Source organism: Elgaria multicarinata, chromosome 6, assembly GCF_023053635.1.
Source record: "Elgaria multicarinata webbii isolate HBS135686 ecotype San Diego chromosome 6, rElgMul1.1.pri, whole genome shotgun sequence".
NCBI lineage: Eukaryota > Metazoa > Chordata > Lepidosauria > Squamata > Anguidae > Elgaria > Elgaria multicarinata.
This window is the reverse complement of record NC_086176.1, coordinates 36,300,542-36,313,105: the sequence shown is the minus strand read 5'-3', so window position 1 is coordinate 36,313,105 and position 12,564 is coordinate 36,300,542. Positions and strand designations below refer to the sequence as shown.

The 12,564-nt window shown below is 40.8% G+C and overlaps 1 protein-coding gene across 2 annotated transcripts in view; it reads left to right on the top strand.

Moving 5' to 3' along the window:
* The window catches only part of CNTLN (centlein), a 186,962-nt gene that overhangs the window by 131,029 nt on the left and 43,369 nt on the right, over positions 1 to 12,564 (top strand). For both annotated transcript variants that reach the window (XM_063129234.1, XM_063129235.1), the window contains one exon: positions 12,094 to 12,285. In XM_063129234.1, the coding sequence (XP_062985304.1) occupies positions 12,094 to 12,285 (192 nt within the window). The remainder of the gene's footprint in view (positions 1 to 12,093; positions 12,286 to 12,564) is intronic.

Here is a 12,564-nt window from a genome sequence, read left to right as displayed (position 1 = left end):
GTCACCTCTGCATATAAATAAACAGTTCAGAACAGCTGTGGTAAATTATCTGTTCCAATCCATTGTGAGTTCTGAAATGATTATAGTTCTGTGGGATATTAGTCCATATTTAGTTATGAATGAGTTATCTCCTCTGATGATCAGTGTACAATTTGTTAATTAACCATCAGAACTGTTTACTGAGGTCTCTTCTTGCTGATACTTAGAAGCTAGCTGTTTATTTGAAAAGAGGTTACACATAGAGTTTTGATCATTAAGTCACAATTTCTACATTCACAAAGCATTCACAAATGTATTTTTGAAATGTCATAAATTAGCAGATCTTATCATCCCTAGATAAACTTTTCTTCAATACTGAAAGTATGTAAGCTACAATCAAGATGTTAACCAGCAATGACTTCCATCAGTGTTAGGGAAACTATTTGAGTAAGTGGTTTCAAGACAGTAAATTTTGGTTGTCTTGATATCTTACTTTTGATAGTGGGTTTAGTTATTGAAGAAAGTGATGGTCTGTGAACCACACCTAGCCTGTTTGATGGTTTCTCATGGTCTTCAGAAGTCTCTGTTTGGAGAGGGCAGGTAGAGCAGCTTAATCAGAAGTTGTTGTGACTCAGCAACCAGGGAGCAATGCTGCTGTAGCCAAATAGTATAAAAAAAAACCCTGCACACTACTTCTAATTTGGACAAAGCTTCCTACGTAAGGCACCCTGCTCTTCTTCCATTTAAGGGCTCACTTTTTTCATGTCCCACCCACCTGCCTGGCCAGTCAAGCCATCCTTGACAATGATCAATGCTTCTTTCTCATGGTGTTGGGAATGATCCAACTACCAAAGCTAAGAGTAGTGATGGTGGTGACAGTGATAATGATGTCACAGTGATAGGTGATTGGGCATTAAGGGTGCCAGAAGAACTAATCTGATGCAAAGATCTGACAGGAGCATAGAAAGCTGCCTTATACCAAGTCAACCTATTGATCCATTTAGCTCAGGATTGAGTGGCACCAACTCTCTATGATTTCAGACACGAGTCATTTCCAACCCTACCTGGAGATGCCATGAGTTGAAACTACAACTCTTTGCATGCAAAGCATGTGCTCCACCAGCGATCTACACGCAAGTGATGTCTTGTCTCTCAAAGGTCAAATTCAAGACATGACAAACTGCAGGAGCTCCACTGGTCCTCTGATCACTGTTCTTTCTGCCTGTTCACATAACATCAAGTAAAGTAAAAGTGATTGTGAGACTGTTGGGGAGCGAATGAAGAAGTGATATTTCGATAATCTGGGCTTGGCCTAGGTTTCACTGCTCTAAGAAGGAGTCATATGTTTGGCCATCACAGTCTTGCTCAGTACTATTTATTTATTTATTAAAACATTTATATCCCACCCTATATCACAAGGATCTCATGGCGACATACAGATAAAATCATACATATAAAATAGAACAATGAATGTACAATTCTAAAACAAATTAAACCATTAATATGTTAAAACCGGTATGAAATTTTAAAACCGTAAAATCCAATTAAAACAAAACAATGTGCAGGCGGGTGGATTTAGCCATCAAAGACTTTTTAAAAAAAGCCATGCCTTAATCTGGTGCTGAAATGAAGCCAGTGCCAGTCAGGCCTCCAGGGGGAGGACACTCCACAGCCAGGGTGCCACAACAGAGAAAGCCCTCTCCCATGTACCACCATAGCATATATCTCGTGTTGGTGAGGCACGGGAAGGGCTCCTCCAACAGATCTCAGGCAGCCAGTTACAGGGAGAGGCGCTCCTTCAAGTATCGAGGTCCCAAACCGTTTAGGGCTTTAAACATCATTACCAACACCTTGAATTCTGACCGGAAACATATTGGCAGCCAGTGCAATTTCTTTAAGACAGGAATGAGATGTTCCAGTCAGCAGTCCAGCTGCTGCATTTTGCACTAGCTGCAACTTCCAAGTCTTCAAGAGCAGCCTCACGTAGAGTGCATTGCAGTAGTCTAATCGGAATGTTAGCAGTGCATGTATTACTGTGGCTAGGTTATCCCTGTCCAGGAAAGGCCATAGCTGGCAGTTCAGCTGAAGCTGACCCCAAGTACTCTGGGCCACGGAATCCACCTAGGCCTCCAGTGACAAGGATGGAGCTAGGAGTACTCCCAAGCTACACACCTGCTCCTTCAGAATGAGTGCAACCCCATCCAGAACAGGTCACTTACCCAATTCCCAAACTTGGGAACCACCAACCAACAGAGCTTCCATCTTTTCAGGATTCAGTTCCAGTTTATTAGCCCTCATCCAGCCCATTACAGCCTCCAGGCACTGGTCCAGCACTTTCACTGTCCCAGCTGACTGTGACGACAAGGAAAAATAGAGCTGAATATTAGGGGTGTGCACGGACCCCCCGCTCCGCTCCACTTGCAGATCCGCCATTTTTCGGATCGGGCCGCTCCGCCCCGCCCCCGCTCCGCCCACTTCCGCTCCGCTCCGCCCGGAGCTCCGGATCCGGATCGGAGCTCCGTTTCCCCCCCCCCATAGGCTTGCATTGAAAGTTAAAAAATTATACAACTTTTTTTCTGTTCAAGTTAGAAACCTCATGTTTGGCACCATGACACCTCATGGGGATATACACATGCACGCCAAGTTTCAAAGCAATCCCATCATCCCCTGATTTTTGGCGAATTTTTGAAAATCGGGCACCCCACACACAACATCCCTGCGAGGTGTGTTAAAAAACACGGGGAAAAGCCCGTTCAGATGAAGAAAGAGAAGTTTCCCAGAATCCCAAGTTACCTGTTTTGCCTATGCCCTCCTCCAACTTTGGGATCATCATGACCGGGAGCTGACTCTGCCCCTCAGCCCTTTGAAAAAGGTATTTTTCCCGCCGATTTTTTAAAAACTTCTAGCCCGCGACCCGTACGATGCAGAAAGTTGAGAGTGGTCTCAAAATGACCCCCATCCACGACTCTCTGTGCACAAGAATTTTCAGAATGATAGCTTAACCCCCCCCCAGTTATCCCCGATTCTTTCCCTCAATGCAATCCTATGGGCGAAAAGCCGAAAACGCCGTTTGAGCCGCGCGGTTGACCCGATTTTCACAAAAATATAGCCCGCGACCCGTACGATGCAGAAAGTTGAGAGTGGTCTCAAAATGACCCCCATCCACGACTCTCTGTGCACAAGAATTTTCAGAATGATAGCTTAAACCCCCCCCCAGTTATCCCCGATTCTTTCCCTCAATGCAATCCTATGGGCGAAAAGCCGGAAACGCAGTTTGAGCCGCGCGGTTGACCCGATTTTCACAAAAATATAGCCCGCGACCCGTACGATGCAGAAAGTTGAGAGTGGTCTCAAAATGACCCCCATCCACGACTCTCTGTGCACAAGAATTTTCAGAATGATAGCTTAAACCCCCCCCCCAGTTATCCCCGATTCTTTCCCTCAATGCAATCCTATGGGCGAAAAGCCGGAAACGCAGTTTGAGCCGCGCGGTTGACCCGATTTTCACAAAAATATAGCCCGCGACCCGTACGATGCAGAAAGTTGAGAGTGGTCTCAAAATGACCCCCCTCCACGACTCTCTGTGCACAAGAATTTTCAGAATGATAGCTTAACCCCCCCCCAGTTATCCCCGATTCTTTCCCTCAATGCAATCCTATGGGCGAAAAGCCGGAAACGCAGTTTGAGCCGCGCGGTTGACCCGATTTTCACAAAAATATAGCCCGCGACCCGTACGATGCAGAAAGTTGAGAGTGGTCTCAAAATGACCCCCATCCACGACTCTCTGTGCACAAGAATTTTCAGAATGATAGCTTCAAAAACAACGTAGTTATGCGCGATTATTTGCCGCAATGCAATCCTATGGCAAAATGTTTTCAAGATGGCGACCGGAGCGCTCCGCCTGAACTCGGAGCTCCGAAAAATGGCCGCTTCTCTTCGCCTTGCTTCTAGGGGGTCCGCGGTCCGCTCCTACTGCGCCTCTGGGTAAGGCGGAGCAGGCCAATCCGCTACTGCTTCTACGCTCCTAATCGGAGCGGAGCACATCCCTACTGAATATTATCAGCATACTGATGGCACCCAACCCCCAAACCCCTAATGAACTCTCCCAGCAGCTTCATATAGATGTTTAATAGCATACTTAAAAGGACCATATCCTTTTCTCTTGTCTTCTAGTTGGACTGTTGCTTGAATAGCTCCAGTTATATAAGGAAGGGCTTTTGAAAGATGATTGTAGAATCCTTTTCTTAATTGTATTGGTTGGTGACTTTTTTTTATGGGTCATGATCACCATGTAATCTGTTTTAAATATTGTGGCCACCAACAGGACTTACATGCATATTTCTATAGTCTCAAAGGAATATCTGTGGTAGGCCACAGAGGTCATGATGGAACTTAGGGGACATAGCAAGCCAGTGTGGTGTAATGGTTAGAGTGTTCAACTCTGACACAGGAGACCCGGGTTCTAGGCCTCACTCAGCTCATTGGATAACTTTGATCCAATCACTGACTCTCAGCCTAACCTACCTCACAGGGTTGTTGTGAGGATAAAACCAAGTTGAGGAAGATCATATGTGCTGCCTTGGGCTGCTTGGAGGAAAGGGTGGGATATAAATGTAATAAATAAAACGTTAAAACTGTTTTCTGAGAAATAAAAGCCCTACGGTACATACATATATATTAACATTTGTTCTTTGATATGGCTCCAAATTGGGGCTATGTGGATTAATCCCATGATATATATACAACCTTAACACTATGTGTCATTATTTAACTCTAACATGTGAGGTAACCATTTGCAAAATCTTCATTTATATGTAGAAATATTATTATGACCTTTTGAACTGAAAGTACAATATGCATTACATTGGTAGGAAAAATACTTTAAATGGGATTTTTTTTTTCTTAAAGCAATATTAGTTATCCACGAGAACATACCTGTAGTTTTCTGCTGGGATGTAGTTTAAACACTTCATTAGAGATTGGCATTTTCAGTACCTTTAAGCATCTTTAAAAGCTGCTTTGTTAATTGCAAACCATATTTAATATGACCTCATAATAATGTAGCACACCTCAAGTGTCATGGCTGTCTATGCTGCATGCATTGAAGCTGTGTTCATTTATACTAGACAACTGAACTTCAAGGGAACAAAATCTTGATAGGCAATTAGCAGTAATTAGGAAGATTCAACTCAATGAGATGTCAACATCAGATTGCTTTAAAAAAAGAGTTGAATGTCAGGGACTTGAAAATAAAGTTTTTCTCCCCCTGACATACAGGTATGGCATATGAAATATGAAATGTTAATTTAACTTTTCTGCTTATTATTCATGCGCAATATTATTTTGTCATTCAGCTACTACTTTGACAGAGTGCAAGGGGTGTTAAAACAGTGCTGCTGGAATAAAAGATTAATCTACCACCGGCCAATTAACCAAAGGGTACTTAATGGTCTCTAAAGGCTGATGAAGTCTAGCAACTATCTAAAGTACTCGTTAAAAAGTCCTCTGCATTACCTTCGTTTGCTTGACATTTTGTGAAATACACTATTGTCTTCCAGTAAGTATCTGGAAATAGTTTATAAATGGTTATAACCCTGGTGGCTCTTACTAAACTGAGTTACTAAGGAAATTCTACATTTTAGATTTTTCTTCTTTTCCTCTTTGGTCTGTCTTATCTTAGAGACAGCCACTTTTATTTTTGATTTTTCTCCATGTGATTATGTAGTGGAAGAAAGACTTTAGTTTTTGCATTAAAAAAAATCTAGATTTAAGGGCTCCCAATTATTGAATTATTATAGCCTCTTATCTGAAATAATTTGCTGGCAAGACTGACCTCATGTTCCATATCAATCTGTTTGTTCTCCATGACGTTGAAAAGGATTTTTGACTTATGAACAACCACACATCTGCAAGTAATAGAAGAATATGAGTATGTGTACTCTAGCCCCACTTGGTGCTATAATTTTGTAAATGTCCAAAACTGTGTGATCATTGATTTCATCGGCCAAAGCGCTAACCAATTTCCCCTGCTTGACATCTCCCTTGTCCCCAGAAAAACTGTGCTCACTATCTCACGCCTTCTGTCTCTAGTTCCCTTTATATGCCATGCCAACTATCCAAGCTGTAATGTCAGCTAAAGATGGCTGCTTGTAGAAGTGAAGCTGGAAAGGCCTGTAGGTCTCTCTGGAGGCAAATCCAATGGCTGGGGAAATTACACTTCATTATCAGCATTGGAACATCCTTGGGTGTTGATAGGTATTTCATAACATACACTATAGGCAACTAAATGTCTTGGAGGGAACTAGTGCTTTCAGGCTCATAATGCTGAAAGTTACAATTACAGGTGGAGAGTTTTGACATTATAGCAGCATAATGGGAGTTGCAATGACCTCTCCTACCCTCCTTGCAATACATTATCCTTGGTGTATTGGTAAATGCTTTATCAGTATAAAGGCTTCTGCCCAACATACCTTAGAGACCACTGCCTTCCTCATGCCCCATTGCAATCTCTGAAATCCACTGAAGACATCCTCTTAATTATGTCCATGCATCAAGTTCAAACAGTGGCGTAGCAAAGGGAGGTGGCGTTGATGGCTGCTCCCCAGTTATGACGCTCTGTCCCACTATAGACCTTCCAAGATCTATGTCTTTGAGCTGCTTTTAAGGGTTAGGATCAGGAAAACATGGGGAAATTTCAATGCATTTTATTAGTATTTAAAAAATCTGTTCTGCTGTTGGGTAGTTGCTTTTCGTTATCTGCCTCTGACCATCTGAGTCATGGCAAGCTAAACATCAGAATAATAGAGTTGGAGGGGCCCCTCCATGATTCTAGATTTATAGACTTCCCAATCTCAAAAACTCAAGACAGAGAACAAAACCTATTCCCACCCCACCAAACAGAATCTAAATAAATAAAAGGATATTTTGTCAAAATTCTGTTTACTCAGTATAAAATTTTAATAGTTTTACAATTATTATTATTATTATTATTATTATATTTATTTGTATCCCGCCTTTTGCCCAATGCTGGGCCTATGTTTCATACAATATGTTTCATATTCACACACATCTTAATCATTAACAGGTAAAGGGTAGGTATTGTTATAATTTGGATTAAGCGAAGAAATGATGGCTACAAGGCATCAGTTTAAATGAATGGAACATCAGTACTCAAACAGAGCAAGGGGTTGGTAGCGGAGGACTTCTAAGACACACCTCTTTGCTGTTAAGATGAACTCAGTGGATAATAGCAAAAAAAGAGCAGATAATAGCAAAAAAAGAGCAGATGTATGGGCAAGCTGAGTGCATGTAGTGTAAACAGCATGCATTATTCCAAAAACTCTCTAGATGACTGGCAGCAGGCTGGAATAGCAGCTGTAGACTGGAAAAAAAAAGCATGCCAATTCCTTTTCTGTAGATATACTTTTAATACTGATCCTCAGAGGATTTTAATTACCTATGTGTGTGTTTTATATTGTCCAGGAGCAATAGTGAAATCATAATTAAGGTATTAGAATTTAAATTGGAAGCGAGAACATTATTAAATAAAGTGTCTTAAAAGCGGAAAGACTCCATACAGTCATGCTTTGAAAAAGCTTCTGCATAACGTCATCCTCACCTCTTAACACTTAAGAGCCCAATCCTATATATGTCTACACAGAAGTAAGTGCCATTGTTTTCAGTGGGCTTTCTCCCAAGTAATTGTGTATAAGATTGGAGTTCAAACAATCTATTTTACCTAATGGTTCACCTCCCATAAATACTTTAGCATTAGAATATACCTTTGTGTATATTTCCTGCTGCTTGAATGGTTTTCCTAGAATATTCAAACAAAATATTTTATGAAGTTATATTCAACTTAATAAAATAAAATAAGCCACCTTGAGTGCCATTTTTTGGTGGAAAGGTGGGGCACAACTTAAATAAATAAATGAAGTGTCATATGCAACCCTATTTTGACACTCTTATTAAAAGAATCCTCAGAAAAATGTCAGTTGCAGTATTTTATGTTGTTGCACCATGTCCTCTTTGTTCATCCCTGGCCCATGGCTGGTTGGCCACTGTGTGAACAGAGTGCTGGACTAGATGGATCCTTGGTCTGATCCGGCATGGAACTTCTTAAGTTTATACATAGTGGCCCTGCTGAATTAAAGTTGTTAATCCTTTCCTGGAAAGGGATAACCTAGCCACAGTAGTGCACACATTAGTAACTTCCTGATTAGACTACTGCAATGCACTCTATGTGGGGCTGCCCTTGAAGATGACTCAGAAGTTGCAGCTAGTGCAACATGCAGCAACTAGACTTCTGACCGGTACATCTTACAGAAACTACATAACACCGGTCTTAAAGGAATATGCTATATGCTTCCAGTCGGAATTCAAGGTGTTAGTAATTACATTTAAAGCCCGAAACAGCTTGGGAACTCAATACTTGAGAGAGTGCCTCTCCCTATATATGCCTGCCCAAGATTTGAGGTCTGTTGGAGGAGCCCTCCTCCGCGTCCCACCAACATGAGACATGTGCTATAGTGGAACGTGGGAGAGGGCTTTCTCTGTTGTGGCAACTCGTCTGTGGAATACTCTCCCCTTGGAGGCCCGACTGGCACCAACGCTGATCTTATTCCGGCGCCAAGTTAAGATATGGCTTTTTAACAAAGCCTTTGGTGGCTAAAATTCACCAAGCCTATACATAGTTTTAATTGGTTTTACTGTTTTTAAGTTTTGTGCTGGTTTTAGCTTATTAATGGTTTAAATTGTTTTTAGCTGTGTATATTTATATTGGTTGTATGGTTTTATTTTTATGCTACCCTGAGAGCCTTGTGATATAGGTCAAGATACAAATGTCTTTATAAATAAATAAATAAATAAATAAATCCTTTTACCCATTGAAAGCAGCGAAAGAACTTTGTTGTGACTAACTGAATGCCCATTGCTTTCAAAGGAACTTAGTCTCAGCTGATGTTAACTGGCTCTGGGCTAATTTACAGTAATAATAATACATTATGGTATCTTTGTCTGGGGTGGGGGGTAGGGGCCTTTGGTGGCTGGGATAAAACCTGTAGGGAAGTTCATGCGTTTCAGTCTCATTTTAATAGAACTATGTTTTTGTTTTGTAGAGTTTTAGGGAAATGTTGGTTTCTTTCTATTCTTGATAGGTAGCTTAATGTCATCATTGGATAGCAGTTGTCAGTACAATAATGTAAATGTCATATACATGTGTACATACACAATATTACATAAAGCGTGATTTAAGGCTGTTATAATTTACCTGTTGTCCCCCACCCCACCCTGTCCTTGCCCCAATGCCCCATGGATGCAAAATCATTACATAGATATGTTTTTTGAGTTTATCATATTTACATCATAGAAATTTTACAGCTCTGAATGAAATACAGCAATTGTACTGTTTTTAGTAAAACCACTGGATCATTATTTATTTTGATTAAATTCAGAATGTTTTTGCTAAAGAGTGTGGTTATCCCCTGTTCTGTTTAAACTAGTCCAACAATGTGTGTGTTTGGACAGGGGAGGAATCTTTCTTGTTTTTCAGGTTCTCTGGCAGGCAAAGGAAAATGCTAGATTTATAAAGACTTAAATGACCAAACAAAAACACCAGCAGTTAAAAACAACAATTCAAGAGCATCTCAAGTCTATTAAAGTCCATCAGTGGAAAGCAGCAAGAAAGAAAGGTGTCAGGGTCAGGCCTGTTCGCCCTAGTATGGGAGAAAGGGTTTCAGGCTATCTATCGGTATCGGATTCTGAACCAGAAGAAACAGGACTAGACATTTACCAGCCAACACAGGAAGCAGGGGAGGAGGTTCTCCCAGGCTTTTCAGGAGCCAAGGATGAAACTTCACCGAACTTTAACAGACAGAATGCTAACAACTCAGCTTTCCTCAGAGGGGGAAGAGACTTCAGAGTTTACCGATCCCAGAGTACGCCACAGGGTCAAGTGGGCAGTGCTGAGAGCAGGGGATCACCAAAGGCTTCTTCAGAAGAATCCTCCCTGAAGCAAAAGTGGCTCAGGGAAAACTTTCCCTTTTGTTGAAAGGACAATTGCCTAGATTAGTCAGCCAAGTTTTAGCCTAGAGAAAAGCTGCTAGTGTTTACACTCCCTTCAAGTGCAAAGAGATGTTTATTTGCTGAATAAAGTTTTGTGGATTACTTGGGAAGTCCTCTTTATTGTTTCCCATCGCAATGGGAGGTCTTGGAATCACGACAAAAGAAATGCATGAGTCCAAGAACTTAAGAAGAGCCATGCAGGATCAGGCCAAGGGTCCATCTAATCCAGCATCCTGTTAACACAGTGTCCAACCAGCTGTCAACCAGAAACCCATAAGCATAACATGAGTGCAATAGCATCCTCCCATCCATATTCCCCAGAAACTGGTGTACATAGGCTTACTGCTTTGATACTGGAAGTAGCCATAGCCATCAGGTCTTATAGCCATTGATAGCCTTCTCCTCCAGGAATTTATCTAACCCCATTTTAAAGGCATTTAAATTTGTGGAAATTATACATCCTGTGGAAGTGAATTCCATAGTTTAATATGAGCTGTGTGAAAAAGTACTTCCTTTTATTGTCCTGAATCTCCCACCAATCAGTTGATGGGATGACCCCGGGTTCTAGTAATCTAAAGGCTATGTGGGAGAGAAGGAATCTTGGGGAAAGAATCCCTCCTCCCCCATTTTTGTTACCAGTTGTGTTCTTCGGGGTTCCCCCCCCCCCATGAGCTCTTCCAATTCTTTCTTTTGCTGTTCTACTTTCCCCTTTCCTTTCCTCTGTTTTTGTGAATGCTTTTCATGTCCTTTCTTCTATTTTCTACCTTGTACCTTCAGAAATGTGCACTTATTTAAAAATATTAACATTATAATGTATCTGTTTCTTATCTCCTTAGTTCAGTACAAAATATTCTGAATGTACAGCTAGCTCTTCAGAACTGTAGCATCTTTTGCAGTGTCTAATTGGGAGTCTTCACAAGGGAAATTTTTCACTCCTCCGAGAGATTGCAATACCATTTTGTCTAATTGTTCCTTATGTTAAACTACCATATTATAAGCATCTTTGGAATATTAAAATAGTACTATTGTTAGGCTCTTAAGGAGCTTTCGGCTGTTACACCATTAAAGGCTTGGTGGCTTTCTGCTGACTACAAGCTGGTAAAAGATAACTACAGAATAAAAGAATGTTCTTATATTCTGCATCATAGCAAAATTAAAGCAAATACTGAATACTTCATTTTAGCATTTTAAGGCACACTGTGCGGTACCATTTCTGCAGAATAAATGGTCCTGGTCCATTGTCAATCAAGTTCAATAAGACTGTAAGAGTTTGTTTGCATGCTATTCATTTGAACTAAATCCCTAACAAGCTTCATCTGCTAATTGGACTTAACATTTATGTTACTAAATGAGAAGCATTTTGGCTGCAGTGTAGGGTGGTAAGACCTACCCAGTGGAATAAATAACTAACATCTGTTATCTTGTCCTGCTCCAGCTTGGCTTTTACCAGTTAAGTGCATCGGCCCCAGGGTCAAGGTTATGGAATTTGTAGTTCCCTGGCTGTGATGTGTACATGAGGAAGGGAAGAAGCAACAACATAAAGACCAGCCAAACAGACATTCTGCAGTGCATATGGTGTATTTTGCTGTAACCTCTACAAGCCCTACAAACCTAATACAAGTCAAAACACCATGTTCTGTAGCATTTGTCAGTAGAGTATTCAAGTACGTTCTTTTCTGGCAACCATTATATTCAATCAAGATATAACCGCAAAGTGAAATCTGAGAACACCTCAGTGCTTTCCTATACGTAGCACAAAAAAAATATCAGTGATGGTGGGGGAAATGGCTTCACTGTTCTTTACACCATCCTTTTTCTTTAACTCTTGTTAAACAAAGATCACTCTATGCAGCCAGTCTCTCCCATCTCTTTTCCTCTTTAGTACTGAATCTGTTTTGCAACCAGTGAATTCAGCCAACCTATTTGCAATTTGGACAATGCACGGTGCATATGTTGTATTTTGTAATGTTAAACTATAAAATTATACAGCACATTGGTCTCAATTGCACATTGAATGCAACTGTAACTATTATTACTTTATTTGGAAAACAGACCCTGATGTCCAACCTGACTGAGCTGCAGCGAGAAAAATCAGATTTGCAAGGAAAATTGGACCACCTGACCCAATCTACCAAACTGAGAGAGGGCCTGTGTCCTGTGACATCTGGCCATACTGGAACGACACCAGCAACTCCACTAAAGAATGTTGATTTGGAAATGAAGCAGCTGCAGTATAAACTGAAGGTGACACTTTTCATTATGGAATTATTATCGAATGGGCACTTTATTTCCTAAAGAGCATATTGAGCATTAAAAGATTGAAATGTGTGTGAAAATAAAGTGCATCTTGAGGTGTGGGTAACCTTGCTAGTAAATGATGGTCAACAACCATAATTAAATAAGAGTAACTTAGCATTCAGTCAAATGATATTGAACTGGCTTGCTTCATCTGCCCAAAGATTAGTGAAAATAAATCAGATTCAGAACTATGATTAAATCTGGCTTGTTGAAACTGTTACCCAG